The sequence below is a fragment of the Panthera pardus genome, unplaced genomic scaffold, assembly GCF_024362965.1.
Source record: "Panthera pardus isolate Hobbes unplaced genomic scaffold, ASM2436296v1 HiC_scaffold_24, whole genome shotgun sequence".
Taxonomy (NCBI): domain Eukaryota; kingdom Metazoa; phylum Chordata; class Mammalia; order Carnivora; family Felidae; genus Panthera; species Panthera pardus.
In genome coordinates, this window is record NW_026526810.1 from 39,935,412 (window position 1) to 39,953,121 (window position 17,710).

The window sequence follows — 17,710 nt, forward strand, 5'->3', positions numbered from 1 at the left end:
TTGAGGATTATTGCATTTCACTGAATTTCATGTATGGTTCCCCTTCCTTCAATAGTTCAGGATGTAATGTTTATTGCCTTTCCAACAGCCATCAAGCACAGACCTAAACTAGATAAGAAAAAGCTATAATGTACTTTGCCTAAGTGATTTTACTTCTTTACTGAAGATTTAGATTTAGGAAATGATGTTTTCAAAAAGTCTACTAGGTAGGGACTATCTGGCAACTTCTGTTTAAATCCCAATCCCACATGCAAAAATTTCCTTTTTCCTTCTTATTTTTCTGTTGGTTCAGAAACAGACAACTTTTCCTTGGAGAGCTATGCAAAATTTCATGGAATTACCTATGCAGTATTATATTTTAATCTATTTTGTTAGCTCTTCTTATCCCTATTTGGATCACTATAGCTCTCTTCCCTGTTTTTTAAACTGTTCTTAAGAATGTTTCAAGAATGATCTAAAATTCTAAAAAGTTTTCAAAAGAAAATTCTGAATTACACATCTTGAATTAATTAGTAATAAACGTCAGTTAATGGTTTATCTTATTGTACATTTTTCTATAACAAGGAGGCAACATTCTGGTGTCCCAAAAGGCTAGAGTATCTAACTGCCTAGAAAAGTAAATCTAAAACCCGTTCAGAAGATTCCTCTTGAAAAGTTTCAACATTATTTCTAAGTGAATCAATTCCTGGAAAATAAGACTTTCAGAGTGATAAATGGAGCCAAACAAAGTTTACATGTGAATAATTCCACAAATGAGCTCTGTATTTTCCTAAGCATGAAACTCAGTAAATAGCTAATAAATTATGCAAGGGAGGTGGGAGTGAGGATAAGTTTAAGAGGGATAATAAGTGAGAGAATCTACAAGTGGGCAGATTCAGAGCAAAAGACCCTTCTCCAATGCCTCCTCTTCCTTATTTAGCTTGTAGACAGATGACCTGTGAATGAATGTGGTCTCCTACTAAATATGCAGTATTTTAGTTAGCCTGGCTAACTAAATCAGACACAAAAATTCCAGGTTTTATATCTGAATATTATATTGTAGATTTTTCTAGTACATGCTGCTTTGTTACTAAAAACCACTCCTAAGTGTTCAGGAAGTTGCTTCTGGTCTTTTTCTAAAACCCTCACAATTTACAAAATTTACTTTTGCAAAAGAGAAAGCAAGAATATAAAACTCTAGCAAAATAATGCATCTCTCTTAAACCAATCCATTAACATTCAATGCATATTATTTAAAGATAATAATGCTATTAATCTGAAATCATATAATGCATCTTCTAATTCAACAATGTCACTCTAATTTTGTTGATTCCTATCACTCAGTAAAGAGGCTTCCAAATACTGTCTTTCCACTATATAAAAATCTTAAAAATCAATGACTTTATTTTGTGATTTTTATATCTCAGGTGATACTCTGAAAAAATCGTTTCAATTATGCCTTAATTTTGAGTACCTAAATCTCAGCCAAACCAAATAATAATCAGAGTTATAATGGATGGTATTATAGATTGGTCCGAGCACTGGTACACAGTTTATTTGGATATTGGTAGGGTATTAGGAGCATCAACATACATATAAACATATACTTCTCAGAGCAGAGTAAAAACAATGCTGGAGTTCACAAATCATGTCTGTCTCATTACCTGTCTCAGAGAACATCAGATTTCTTATTACAAAAATCTCAAATCTAACTTGAGTTTTACAAATGCTTAATGATTAACAAAATAGAAAACATCTATCTCTATAGCCAAAGGCAAATCAGCTGTATAAACTGTATATACAGGGAACAAAGAAAACTGTTTAGTTCCCCCTCTGACAACCATTTGAGTATAATGAGGATGTATAAAAACAACTATAACTTCTGGAGGAGAACGCAAATAAATCTCTTTTGGGGGTAAATAAATAGTATCCTCCTGATAGCAATATGAACAGATCATACAAAGCCTCTAAAAGACTATCATTAGACACCCCTTCAAATGAGATAGAACTATAATTACTGAGAATCCGTAAAACCTGAAGCAAATTGCATGTTTCTTTTCATCACAAACTCACTATGACAAAGCAGTTTTCTTTGAAAAATTAAAGGAAGGGGTCCGCTCTCCCAAGTAATTCCTACATCTCTTGGCTGTCCATTTCTTTCCCCATATGAATTGCAGTTTGTCACTTCTCATCTGCCACTTGAAATAACATGGTAAGAGAATCATTAACTATGTTGCAACTTGATAATTTTCCTGCAGATGGCTCTGTAATCACAGGACTGCCTAATGGTGTGTGTGCATGTAAAGAAACGATGAGGAGGATACCCAAGTTTTTAGATCCCTCAATAAACCAGCACTCCTAAAGAGCTTTCAAGACAAAGCTTTGCACTATTGACAACCCAACAACAAAACAATGGTAAGCAAACAAAGCTATTATTTAAAATCATCTATAGAAGGTGAACAATTTGGTCTTGGGTTAAGTTAGCTTAGGAAAAGTGCTGCCTGATTTTTTTGTTTCTTCTTCCGCAGTTTTTTTCTTCTAAGCTGGAAAGCAGTAGATCCTTTCCATGGAAGAAATGGAATACCAACAGATATAATATTCTTATTTTTTTTTTTAAAGAGACCAAAAATAACATCTGCATTTTAGCCTAGAGCCATTTAAAGAATCTGCAATCTAAAGCTCTAAGTAACTTATACATTAGGCTATTTTTGGCCCCAATCTATGTTTTGTGTTTGAGTAAAAATTCTTGTTCATGGTAGTAATTTTTAAATACTTCATATCTATAATTAATTAAATAGTTAGAGTCTACCAAATCATCTTCCTCATATTTTGTAAGCAAGTAACAAAATAAAGTTAATTTTAGCTTTAATCACTGGAAGAAGCCATGCAGATCCTGAATTTACAGAAAAACCTTCTCAAAAAGAATGGTTTCTTACTATTAAATTATGGGGACCACTCTCAACAAAAGCCAAATAATACTTCATTTTAAAAACACATCTGAGGAGGGTATAATAAATGAGGGAGGAAATGAGAGATGTGTCAGTTCAACATAGGACAAAGCAAAACAAAAGTTGGACTAATGTTTAGTATGCTTCACTGGTCACGGCAAGAATGACACCCCAACAGAAAACAGCCATAAAACTCTGAAAGATGAAATCTGTTAACTTACTTGTTCTATGTACTGTGAAAATTAATAAAAGAAACCTCACTAAAGTGGACTGAGGATGCTAGAAGGGGTGGCTGGAAGGGGAGTCATACTAGTCAAAGTTAATTACAGGAAACTTTGTAAATTACAGTCTCAGTTCCATTGCTGCAAAATGCAGGATTTAAATTAGGCCAAAAATTTCCTAGCCATTTCACCATCAATAAAACCTTTTATTATTTACTCCACCCCAAAACACTGAATTCCTATTTTGAAAGATTTTTGTCTCTTAAACTCTTTTTTTAAATTAAATTATAATGAATATTTTTCCCTGTTAAAAAAGGAACAAAGCCATATGAATTTCATTCAGAAATTCTTTCTTTTTTTAGATTTTTAAAAAATCTTTAAGATTTTATTTTTTAATCTTTCTTATTTTTAAAATCTTTTTTAAGATTTTATTTTAAAATAATCTCTATACCCAGAGTGGGGCTTGAACTTACAACCCTAAGATCAAGAGTCACATGCTCTACTAAATGAGCCAGCTGGGTGCCCCTCATTCAGAATTTCTGATTAAAAGGGAAATGAAGCATTGCCATGCTGAGCTGAAATAATTCTAGTAAAAAAAAAAAACAAAACAACCCTGATGTTTCAGAGACCATGGATAATTTTACCTAATTTGTTAGATTTTTTGAAATATTTTACATCTTCTTATAGTACTATTTTTGAAGACCCAGAGCTGTGACTCACTGGTGGAGATGAGACCCACTGTCCATACCAATCTTAAACTGTATTTTTGTCATTGCTTAAAAGCCTCACATAAAATGAAAGGTTAATCCAAAAGGAAATCCAAAAACATAATTACAACTTCTCAGTTCCAAGAAGAGCCTGAATGCTTTATATTCTAATAACATTTATGTTAGCAAATGAAACATCTTTATGAGGGGTTAGTTATATATTTCTATTACCTAGTAATATTTTCATTTAAAACATTCTTTTAAAAAACTATGTAGTGTCTAGAACAAAATGGTAAAAATAAATGAATAAATAAATAAATAAATAAAAAGATAGATGGGTTGACATCTTACCAATAGGTGACAACTCTTACCTAACTTTGTCATTGTTTAATTGGCTCAATAACAATTTTGACTTCTCAGTAAAGTACAATTTGATCTACAGGCCAGACATTTTATATTTAATATAGCATCATCTGGAAAATAAAAGATTTTTGGCCATATCCTTCAAACAAACATGTAAGCCTCTAGAGAGATGGCTTTGTTATAATTTTAGCAAGCAACAGAAAGTTAAGGAGTCAGTGGGGAGCCCATCATAATTAAGTAGGCTGTGGCTCCTGCACTATTCTGCAATAAAGAATTTTGGGCCTGTGATTTGCTTCTTTGTGCCTTTTGGCTGGAGAATTTGTATATCAATAAAAGATTGTTATGTGGATTATAAACAAAGGTGGCTGTAATGGTTATGTAGGCTGGAAAGTTTACTAGGTACAATAGGAAAGTAAAGAATGAAAATTAGCAATACCATAACACCTTTACAGGTATGTGATCTTGAGAACACCTGTTTACCCTATCATTGGTTATTTTGGATTCCAATTACATATATATATATATATTTATATATATGTAATTACATATATACATATGTAATATATGTAAATATATATATTTATATATATATTTAGTGCTGCTAAAACTGGAATAAAGATCCTATGAATATAAGACTATCAAATGCTGAGACCTCACACGGATAGCTAAATGCAAACTCTAACATATCTAACAGAGGGAAAAACTAAGTCTGTATAACTGGAAAGAATTTCAGTGACCTTTGCCACTGAAAAGACTTCTCCTTTTCTGATAAAAAATTAGAGATTTTCTTTTCCTCCCTGAAAAGCTTTTACCAAGTTTAAGCATATTAAACACTTATTATATAGTTTATATATTATATAATCTATTTATATAGATATCTATATCTATCTATATCTATATATAATTATATAGATTATATATATATTGCCCAGTATGTTTTTAAAATTCTTTTTTTAACATTTATTTATTATTGTGAGAGAGAGAGCGTGAGTAGGGGAGCGGCAGAGGGAGAGGGACACACAGAATCCGAAGTGGCTCCAGGCTCTGAGCTGTCAGCACAGAGCCCGAAGCAGGGCTCTAACTCACGAACCACTAGATCATGACCTAAGCCGAAGCTGGACACTTAACTGACTGAGCCACCCAGGCGCCCCTTGCCCAGTATGTTTTTTATGCCTTCTGAGTCAACTCAACTGAGCATGGCCCAGGATAAAGGAAGAGTCATGGCTATACTGTTTTTTTATTTGAGTTTGTTCATTTATTCAACAAATATACACTGAGCATCCATTATGCACCAAGGTGCTGCAGATAAAACAACATAAAGAAAGCCCCTGCCTTATCAAGTTTCTCCTGGGTGAGATAGAAAAATTATAGTATATTAGAGGGTAACAAGTGTTATAGAGAAAAATACAGCAGGTTAGAAAAGAGGGAGTGACAGGGACATGTTGCCATTTTATTTAGAACAGTCAGGAAAGATCCCTAGTGATTGTTATGTGATCAAAGAAAAAAGTATGTGAGAAAACTAGCTATGTGGACACTAAAGGGAGGTATGCTCTGGCAGAGAAATGCAAAGGCCCTGAGGATTGATATCTTTAAGGAAAAGAAAAAGAGGGCAAGTGTGTGGCTAGATAGGTAAATTAATGGGATATGCTATCTGGGAGGTAGCAGGGGTCAGATCAGAAAGGTCTTGACAGCTATTTTAAGGATCTGGTTTTACAGTGGTAAGAAATGCTGTTGGGGGATTTTGAACAGAAGAATATCATCTGATTTAGATTTTAAAAGGATCTTCCTGTGTTAAAAAAAAAAAAAGACTGAAGGAAAAGTGGAAGACTAGCTGGGAAGATGTTGCCATAATTCAGAAAAGGAATAAAAGTGGCCTGGACAATGATGATAGCAACAGGTGGTGACAAATGGTCTAATTTTTGAAGATAATTTTACTATGAGGAATTTAGTATGGGAAGATAACCAGTATTTCATTTTTATGTCAGTGAAACTACAGCTTTTTCTTTTTTTTCCCCCCCTTTAGGAATAGGTTTCCTATATTCCGGTTTTCCATCTGTCACATAAGGATCAGGACCTTATATTGTTAATTAGGTTAATCCTAAGGCACTGTAGAGTAATGGCTGAATTGCCTGTAATTTACACCCCCCCCCCTTTTTTTTTTGCAAATTTACTCCTTTTTTTTTTTTTTGCAAAATAGTTATTTTTGCAAAAATAACTCCTATTGTATGTAACTGTGAGTTAACTGCATAAATGCAGAGAAAAAAATAGGACAAATAATTCAGTTTCTTTACAAAGAAAAGAAGTTAACATATTTTTGATGATCTGAACAGCCAGAGTAGGAGGAAGATGAAAAGTACAGCTTGGAGAAGGAAGTCATTAACAGATGATGTTCCCTATTATAGTTAACATAAAGTAATGGCTTTACAGTATTTATTTTTATCCTTTTAATTTAATTCAAAAAGCATTTCCTGGATGTGCCCAGAGGGCAACAATTACTCAACAGAAAAAAATTTCAAAATATTTCTTTCCAAAGGTCAGACTTAGGTTTTGACTATAAGCATCATGAAGACAGGGTACACGGGTCCATGCTTTATTTATACTTAAATCTATAGGGCCTAAAAGAATTCCTCACTCATAATGAGTACTTGATATATAAATGGATTCATATTCCATTCACTGGAGATCTATTAAATGGAGCCCACTTTAGTGGGAAAGAGTTTCTAATTCTTATTCAAATTATTGGGTTTTAAAGGTGCATGGGTGGCTCAGTTGGTTGAGCATCAGACTCTTGATTTCGGCTCTGGTCAGGATCTCAGGGTCATGGGATTGAGTCCTGCTTTGGGCTCCATGCTGAGCATGGAGCATGCTTAACATTCTCTCTCTCTGGGGCACCTGGGTGGCTCAGTGGGTTAAGCGTCCAATTTTTGATTTCCACTCAGGTCAGGATCTCACAGTTTGTGGGTTCCAGCCAGTGTTGAGCTCTGTGCTGACACTGCAGAGCCTGCTTGGGATTCTTTCTCTGCCCCTCTCCCCCTTGCATGCACGCATGTGTGCACTCTCTCTCAAAAATAAGCAAACATTAAAAAAAAAGTTTTGGGGTACCTGAGTGGCTAAGTTGGTTGAGCGTCTGACTTCAGCTCAGGTCAAGATCTCATGGTTGTTGAATTCCAGCCCCACATAGGGCTCTGCGCTGACAGGGTGGAGCCTGCTTGGGATTCTGTCTCCCTGTCTCTCTGCCCCTCCTGCACCTGTCCCCATCCCATCAAAATAAATAAATAAACTTAAAAAAATTCTTTAAAAAAAGTTTCTAGCTAATCTCTTTAAAAAAAAGATTCTCTGAAAAAAATTACTGGGTTTTAAAATATGTCTTTGATGATGTTGAAGAAAATAATTTGATTTCAAATAATATCAAGTTTTATAGTTTAAAAAATTAATTATCAAGCACAAGTCAGAAAACTGACAAGGGTTTTAATACTTATTTCTTATTGATACTAGTGATCATAAAGCTAAAGAGGGAATTAAATAAGAACCATAAATATTCACTTAAATTTATAGAGGTTAACATCAATTGAGAAAATGATTTTTCTAGTCATGAGACGGAGGATTAAGTTTCATATGAAACTTTCATGTTTATAGAGTGCTTATGCTTCAACAGAATTTGTTTCACAATCACATTTGGGTTGCAATTCATTCTCAAGCTGCTAGAAACAACCTTTAAGCTTTGGGTTCTATGAGAAAGCTGGACCAGGATAAAAGATGATGAGTGGGCACAGAGATATATGTACGGTTAAGTAAAATATTATTATAGGACTGCCTATATCAAAATAAACTTATTTAAATACTTTAAACCCAATTGTTTCAAATAATCAGTTACTAATATATCAATTCATGGACTTACTTTTGAAGTCATAAACTCTCCTGCATACTACCTAATCTAACATTTAAATCTAGAAAAATTGTGACACTGTACCCCCCACTTTATACATTGAGGCTCCTTCATTATCACAGTCAGAATAAAGCAAATAAAGGTTCTGGGAAGTTTCTGCCAATACAATAAACTCTGGCCCAGTGCCTGGAACCTTAAGAAAATGAAGAAGGGACTAATGAATATCAGGTAATGACTCTAAAAAGCCCCACAAATAACCAGGGAAGAGGCCTAAAAAATGACTAATTTTGTTTCACTTTGGGTCTGTTTTTCACAGGGACTATATTATGAAAGTAAGAATGTATTTACTTTAAAGCATATAACTTATGTTGCCTAATGCAGGAGTTGGCAAATTATGGCTATGGGTCAAATCTAGCTCACCGTTTGATTTTACAAATAAAGTTTTATTGAAACACAGTCATGTCCATTTATGTATCATCTGGGGCTTCTTTCATGTTCTGGTAGCAGAGCTGCATAGTTGTTACAGAGAACATCTGGCCCACAAAGCTGAACGCATTTACTACACAACCCTTTACACAAAAAGTCTGCTGACTCCTGGTCAAGCACACTGAGGAAGAGTCGACATATAGGTTTATTAACAAAAAAGTAAGCAGGTTCTAGAAAATTTTCCAGAAACATAATTTCTAGAATCACACTATTTTTGAACACATAAAATGTTGGCATATTATAGATATGTTGGATTGAATACATGTTACAGATACGTATTCAAATAATTAAAGAAGATAAAAGACAAAATCTTTGGGGCATCTACATGGCTCAGTCAGTTAAGTGTCTGACTCTTCATTTCGGCTCAGGCCATGATCTCACAGTTCGTGAGTTCAAGTCCCACATCAGGTTCTGCACAGATGGTGCGGAGCCTGCTTGGGATCTTCTCTCCACCCCCTCTCTCTCTGTTCCTATGCCACTTGTGCGCTCTCTCTCTCTCTCTCTCTCTCAAAATAAATAAACATTTAAAAAAAGACAGAAACTTTAAATGGCCAACACATTAAAATTTGTTTAAAATCTATTCAATAAAAACACAAAGGAGAAATCAGAAAGTACCTTTGGATTAGCAGTGCTTTTAAAACGCTTATAAACCTAACTAGGTACTTATCTATATAGCATACATTACAGACCTTGAAATTAGATACTATACAAGTATAGTAAGTGACTTTTCAAAGTAAAATCACTACTGGTTAAACAAAGGGAGTATCAGATATGGCAAATTTCATGTCACCAAATTACTTAGGATATAATTGTCTTCCCTAACAGAGAATGAAATCCAGAGTCCTCAACATCCTCAGTGATAAAACGTGGAATTTCTTAATTTATCCTATAGTTATCCTTTCCTATACTTGCAAAAAATAATCCTCAACTGCATTAGGTTAAAACAACAACAGTAAAACCCTTTCATGATTATACTGATGCTGAATACCTTAACATTGGGCTTAAACTCTAAAAGCATTCACAGAATTCAGCCACCACATAACCTTTAAAAACTAGACAAGTTACACACACAAACATACATTGGGTCTTATCCTATGTCTGCTTTAAGTCTTAAAGATCTGAAACACCAGCAACTGAAGAGTTCAATAAACCTTAAAAGCCAACTCTGAAATTCAGATGTTCTTTCTCTTTGAAAAAATTAGGAGAGATCAGAAAATAACAAATATCGCTGTGGTTGTACAGTCACATCAGTACAAACAACTGGATATACAGGACTTACTCACCAGTTACTTTTCCTTCTGTTTTTTGACTTTAAAATAAGATCAAAGACATTACTGGCTCCTCACAAAAATGAACATATTAAAACTATGGATTCAAAACCTATTATCTACACTGATACAATTCTGACACTGTTCTGAACAGTAGTTACTGTCAGCATAAATGGTGGCTATTTCTTATTAATGTATGAAGAAAATCTTTCAGTCAATGACCAAACTGAATATAAGTTTGGAATGGATTGTAGAACCATTCCCTTTATATACTAAGATGTTTCTGTAAAATACGAAGATGTTTCTGACCTATAAAGTCAGAGAAGGAATCGGCCACTTTGGAAATTTTATATTGCAGTGACTCTCAAACAGAGACCGCTTATTTAACAGCCAGAAATAAGAAACTCTTAAGTACCTACAGTTGTTGTGTGCCCTCTAAGCTTGTCTGCCAAAGGAGCTAAGCTAATACCTATTCCAACTTAAGTTCAAGAACTGGAGGGTTCACTCATGAAGTTAAGCTGAAGCTGGTGCTGCGTGTAAATACTGTTTGTTCCAGAAGCCCTAGGACTCCTGCTAGTCTTAAAGCCCTATAATTATAATTGTCTACAATCACTCTGTTATTTTAGCTTCCTAGTGACTTGCAAAGGACACTCCCTTTGAGAGTATTCTACTTGCTGCTCATCTTGCTTGCTATTTTTGTGGATAAACTGGAGAGAACAGTTTCTCTATGATTCTAACCCCTGACCTTTTCCTAACAGGCTCAGCTCGCCAGTAATCTCTTAGATGATAGTTTTCCACGTTACTCATTTTTGCCATTCTGTATTTATTTCTGCAGAATATAGAAACTTGTATTTGTCCTCTCTTTCCTATTTAAAAAAAAAAATCTTCCATTTAGTCACCCTCAAGATTTTATATTCTGACCTTCTCTATTTAATATTCAAACCAAGTTTTATATAGTATATACATGAAAATGCTAGATCATTGGACATGTTTTAGTGGCCTTTGTGGTTCGGGAACATGTCAGGATATCTACAGTCATCTCAAGGGCTGCCCCTGAAATTTCAAATTTACTACTAAAAATAACTCAAAATTAACATTAATTTTTAAAAAGTCATTCCTAACAACATAAAATCCCATAAAAATTTTGGGAGAAAGAAGACATAATTCCTGAACTACAGCCAATTACCAAATGAAAGGCTACAGAACTCTGCCTATCTGCAGCAAAACAAGAAAAGGTGGATTCTAAGCTGCTTTGATTTATCTCAGACTCCAAGTTCCTTACGGGGGTAAGAGCAAAAAAACAAAACAAAACAAAACAAATTTGATGCCTGCCTGGGGTGGTAAATACACTTTGAAAGTTTAACTAAAAAGCAAAGAAATTATGTGATAAACCATAATAGCTTTTGTGGGGAAAATATATACATACTCAAAAACAAAGGACAAAGGACAGCGTAGCATTTGATTAAGAAACAGACTGTGTCATCAGCCTACGTATGGGACTATAAGCCAGTTATATTCAAAATGAATAATGAATACATGCCATGTTCAAAAAGATATTAAAATTTGATGTTCAGAAGATGTTTTCAAATGCTACTGAACAACAACAAAACTTTAGGCAGAATTTGGGTCTAAAAAAGCCATTTGGATTTTTTTCTGGTGATAAAAATCTTGAAAGTGTCTTGCTTCTTACTTCAGAATTCTGCATCTTCTGCAGTATATTAAAAAAATTATCTATGTCTGAAAATACTAACACCAAATTAAAAAATAGATCCTAAGGAACAAAGAAATTTCTTTACATCTGAGAAATGCTTCAGAGGGACATAAAGATAAAGATGTTAAACAAATGATAAAAATAGGTATAGGTTTCTGATAATTCAGAAAACAAAAATAATTAAATTAATTAAAATTTAATAATTTAAATTAAATTAAAAAAACAAAAAATAATGAATTCTAGGTAGCAGTATTTTGTTTGTCAAAGTTTCTCTCCTTTTGAAGGTTCCTTTTCTGAAAATAAATGATCTCTAAACAACAAGAGCAGTTACAATTTACCACTCATGTCAAGCATATATATTATATATGCAAGTCTAGGTAGCATAATACTTTGTATCTTTTAGTCTAACATTTATCTCTGCTTATGTTTTTAAACCCTTGCTTGCTTTCCAGCAAAATTTGGTAAAAATGAAATGCTAAAGTTCTTCAAATTTCAAGCTGTACTGGTAAGAACTAGAAAAAATAAAGAACCTTTATTGAGTGTCTATTATATGCTGGACACGTGTTAGGCACAGGATACCTACACACTAATATTTTAGATAGGCATTATCTCCTTTTTTACAAATAGAAACTTGGCGATTTAGAAAACTTAAAAGCAAGTTATCCAAGGTTTTAAAATAAAAAGCAGCTGAGGCCAGATAAAACCCACGATCTGCTGGACTGGAAAGTCTGTGCTTTTCTACATCATCCTTTCAGATGCTGATAAGTTCCTTAAAGGAACAAAGCCAATTAAAAATAAATTTGATCAACAAAAATGTAATTGACAGAATAAACTATGGTTTAAATTTAATATACTGAACAGGATAGGATGTTTTATGAGTAAACCAAGATATGTAATATGTTTTAACATTCATAATAAACAGAAAATGGTCTTTGATATTAAATTAGATAGTAATCTTGGCTTTATGTGTGATCTTGGGCAAGTTACTTAATATGTGAGCCTCAATTTCCTCATTTTTAAGACGAGTGTATTTAGTTATCTTAAAGAGGTGTGGTGCAAAGATTAAAGATTAAGATAATACAGATAATGGTTAACATAGATCCTTATACATGTAAGTCCTGCACCTCTAACAGAGTGAGGCTGTAAGGGATGTTAACAAATACACGACAAATGTTTCAATTTTTTTTCAAAAATTACTAGGATAAAACCACAACTGCCCCCTACCACTATCCAGTTCTTCACAATCTCCTTAAATGTTGTATCTTAGTACAAATCTGATACAGATAAAAAACAACTGGTATACACATAAGAACAAAGTTGGGGGGCTAAGAGAATGGGAGAGGAGGTTCAGGAGCCCTAAAAAAGGAGGAAAACACCCCACAAAGTCAAAGTCCCATGCCTTCTGAAAGTCTCCCAGATAAACCTTAACAATCACAAATGCCACCTATTATTTATCAGCCAGGATACTTTAGGACTTTATCTAGCATAGACTGTTATGACAGTTTATACCTTTTCATATCAGAACTGATTTTATATGTTCCCCAGTCCTCCTCTGGAGTGGGAAAGTGGGTCTGCAAGAGGACAAGTTGTATTTGGTATAGAATACAGTAATGCTGTACTTCTAGATGTGTCCTGAGCATGTGTTTATTTTTTTTAGGTCTATGCCTTTTACCTGTCTGTTCATTCTCCCTCCTAACAGAAGAATTGCTACTCATCTTTCCAAACACAGCTCAAATGTCAACTCATGAAGCCATCAGTGCTTCCCAAGGTAGGGTTCATTCTACTTACCCTATGTTTCCAGAGTCTTTGGTATACAGCTTTACTTGCCTCACTGCAATATAATTAATCACTGAATGCCTGTATCTCATATTATATGGGAAGTTCCCTGAAGGTAATGATGGTGTGTGTCTATGTTAGACTTTTCAATATCTAAGCATCATTCTAATGTTACTGTTACAAGTCTACTTTGTCCAATATTTCAACCTATGTAGAAAAGCAAGTGGAAAATTTAATGTGCTTAAGGACATCTCTTTATTTTTTTTTTTATCAGTGGGAAGAAAACTATGCCCACTGTGCTTTCTGATTATGTATTGGGTACATCAGTTTTAAAACCATAAGTACTTAGCATTTTTACACCTGAAAGGAACTTCAGATTTCCCACTTCAGATTTTCTAAGGACTGACAAGTCCAGGGTCATACAAATAATCACTAACTGAGCCAGCACATTTGAGCAGATCATTCTCTTAACCTTACTAATCATGCTGCTTTAATGTTGCCAACAAACACTTACTGGATCTTAATCCACAGACAGGAATTACCATTCAGTTGTTATGCAGAGAGGAATACAAGAGCTGAGGTTTGTGCTTATGAAACCTAAAATTGTATCATGGTTCACAAAAAGAAAAGGCCAATGCTCTGTGGTCAACTGTATAGATTATTGTTTTGCATGTTAAGTAACGCTGCCTCTGGTTTTCTGCAGCAGTATGAGCAGTACAATATTAACCTAGCTCTTCTACTGTTTCTTTCGTAAAAAGGTAACATGTATTTTAAAGATGATTAAAGATATTTTGGATAAACAGCAAACTGTGAAATCTGAGATGTTACTGTCAAGTTTCTAGTTTGGTTTAGTAAGTATAATATTCAAATGATCATGAAATAAAATATACACAGTCCACTTTCATTTTTATACCTTTTTACAATGTACATTAAGGTCTATAAATTACATTTATTTCAATAAAAGGATTCCAATAGAAAACTGTAACTTTAAATTCCCATTTTCTTTAGATACCGAAAAGGTAAATAGTGTAACCATAAGTATTCCCAAAAGTTTATTATTTTGGGAATATTTATCAAAGTATCTTAAAAAATTTTTTTTAAATGTTTATTTATTTTTGAGTGAGAGAGACAGAGAGAGAGACAGTATGTGAGCAGGGGAGGGGCAGAAGAGAGAGGCAGACACAGAATCTGAAGCAGGTTCCAGGCTCTGAGCTGTCCGCACAGAGCTTGACATGGGGCCTGAACTCAGAATCGTGAGATCATGACCTGAGCCGAAGTCGAGTGCTCAACCGACTGAGCCCCAAGGTACCTATTTTTAAAGTTAAAAAAAAAATTCTCTTTAAAAAACTTAAGATTTCAACATAGCATTTAATTTAAAATATACTTTCATTAATTAAAATGCATTTATTCTTTATATATGCTTAATGACATTCAAAATGTTTAAATACTATTTTCATCATGGTTTCTGAGTAGTGTGTATTTGATGCTGATATTAAATATAGAATTGAAAACACTGAATTCTATTCTGTTCTGTACAAATATCTAATAAATCCTGAGTAAGGTAATTGGTAACACACTACATACTTAGGCCTGGCTTGTAAAATTTTCTAATGGTTCTCAAAGAAATTAAAGTTCAGAATTCAGTGGCTTTCCCCTTCTCTGTGGCTGGTCCTGACACATGAAACAATACAGAGAACTACCTCCAAGTAGTGACCGCTGTTATGATTAGGACTGGAAGGAATTCCCGTTACCTCCAGTGTCTATTCTTTTTCCAGACTGCTCTAGTTTGCCCTTTTGTTTTAAACATGAAAAAACTATGAAACACTGAAAATATACTGTTTCTTAAAATCAGTGTTAGGCTAAGAAGAAATGAGATGAATTTTTCATTTCCAAACCTTGTATTTTTTTTCACCTGTGTAGTCCTGGTAAATATTAATATGTAATTTAATTTTTATTACTTTCATAGAATTATGCCAATAAATTACAAGAAAATTGCACAGTTACATGTTTTAGCAGTTCTGTCAGTTTTAAATATGATTTCTGTTAATCTAGCAGAAATCATCTGTTATACTGTTGAACCACCTACCCCTCCACAGCATACAACTGTTAAAATGTAAATTGCCCAACTATTTTTAGCTGTTGTTGAAAAAAAATTCCTGTCTTCGGGAATAATGATTTGAGGCATTGTGTTCATTTTGTTTATCAAGCAGCTATTCAGCCTCTAGTGGGCCCAAGTGCTTATGCAAGCAAAAGCTTTTAAGAATGCCTGCAGCTGCAATCCAACCTTCCAGGTAGGCTGCAGGTTCAGAGCACAGCTGCCCTAGGCTGCATAAAACTCAGTCCATCTGGAACTGAGTTTCAAAGAGGATTTCAAATCTGAGTTTTCATGTATCACACGGAAGAGAAGGCAGGGGGAAGAACACAGGAAAGAAGGAAGGCAAACAACCAAAAAGATGATATCTCTACTTCAGCCTTAATAAAAAATAGAGCTCAGACCCATGCTGCTCCTTCTAGATTACTACTTGCCAAGCCGGATATTCCATTCAGTGTATACTTCGATGAGCTGTGACTCATCCAGCAGCACCTGCGCCCATGTGTTAAGTACTGCCAAATAAAAGCCCAACATCCATTTACACAACAAAGAGATGTACCCTACAAGGCATGGGGCCTCAGTCCAAAAGCCCCACTCCCCATTTGTTCAAAGCAAAGGGAGAGAGGAAAAAGATTTCCCTTCTCACACCAGAGATTTTTAAATGTAGGTGGATTTATGATGTAGGTTCATTTACAAATACTTTCACTCTTTAGAAGAATAAAATATATTTAATAGCACAAACACCCCTACAGTATTAGATTATCACGGCCATTAATGACTGTTCACCAAACCTTTCCAACCTCCTTCATGCAAGCTCTTTATTCTCAAAGGATATATTTTTTGAGCAAAGAGGGATCAACAAACTAGTTGCTTGAAAGCTTTCCTGATGCTAGGCTGAAGTTAGGAAAGGCTTAATGAAGGCTTTAAAATCCACAAGGGCTTCACAATGAACATCTGACTCGGTGATTTATGCATATTAATAACTTCAGTCCTACTGAGGCAAGCTGAGCCGAACATGTCCTCCGAATCTTAATGTCTTTAGCTCCACTGGGATTATTACAAATGTAAATTTCTAAGATTCTCAGCTATTAATCTCTGTCTGTCCTCCTGTTCAGCAACATAATGACTAATTAAACATCAAAAGACCTGTACAGGAGATCTTCTTTGACAGCTACCGGCCCAGTCCTCTTCCCAAGAGGGGAATTCAAATGACAGGGACATGGAGTAACAGCATATGAGTAAGCTACAAATTACTGCAGAGAAATCTAAAAACCTAACATTAAATGTGGATTTATCTCAATCAATGATTCTGTTGAACAGTGAACAGTTACTATGCGAAGTGTGCCTGGCTGACACCAATCAAATAATCCTTACAGCCAGCAAATACTGAATAGCTGAAATCAGTTGTTTACCACAAAGTCAAAAAAATGGGTACTTACTGAAGAAGGCAAACCAGGAGGCACCTTTCTGACTTTCTTTGCTTGCAAAGGATCTGCATATGGAAAACAATGTATTTCATCAGCATTTATATTAGAAAACATCAGACTTCAGGTGAATAGGAAAGAGTTTTCCCTTCTAGCGCTTTTCTGGCTTTCCAATATTTAGGAATAAGCAAGGGAATATAAAGATGAGGGCTTCATTCTTTCTAACTGGTTCCTGGGCAAAACAATTCTCCTAATGAAGTGATATATTCTGAAACACATATCCCATAAGCTTAGGAAGATGAAAGCAAACAAAGCAAAACAGGAAAGAAAATAACAAACCAATAAGCATGTGTGAGGGAAGGGAATTAACATTTCTTAGGTACCCATTTAGGTGCCAGGCTCCACACTAGGCACTGTCATTTGCAGAGGGGCATCTGGTATAACAGGTCACTTTAATAGTAAAACTGTTTAACAAATTTAGTATCCACAACACATTAAGAGTTAGGTTTAAAAGCATAGTCAACAGCCTGAAAGTTAATGCTATGCTACAACTATGTTAAAAATTTGAAATAAAATTTAATAAATGAAAAATTATGGTTGAAATTATGTCAGAGAAATGTTACATAAACTATTACATACAGGCACTGTCATATACAATGTCATCCAGGATTCTGTAAGAATATCCACTGTTTGACAATGTGTGGTTGCAGCCCCTGGGTGGCCCAGTGGGTTAAGCCTCCGACTTTGGCTCAGGTCATGATCTTGCAGTTTGTGAGTTTGAGCCCCAGGTCCAACTCTGCACTGACAGCGCTGAGCCTGGAGTCTGATTCAGATTCTGTGTCTCCCTCT

At 34.6% G+C, this 17,710-nt stretch overlaps 1 protein-coding gene across 10 annotated transcripts in view; it reads right to left on the reverse strand.

The window, feature by feature from the left end:
- Positions 1 to 17,710, reverse strand: part of TCF12 (transcription factor 12) — a 377,037-nt gene that overhangs the window by 64,401 nt on the left and 294,926 nt on the right. For all 10 annotated transcript variants that reach the window (XM_019441990.2, XM_019441988.2, XM_019441986.2 and 7 more), the window contains one exon: positions 16,877 to 16,929. In XM_019441990.2, coding sequence (XP_019297535.1) covers positions 16,877 to 16,929 — 53 coding nt within the window. The remainder of the gene's footprint in view (positions 1 to 16,876; positions 16,930 to 17,710) is intronic.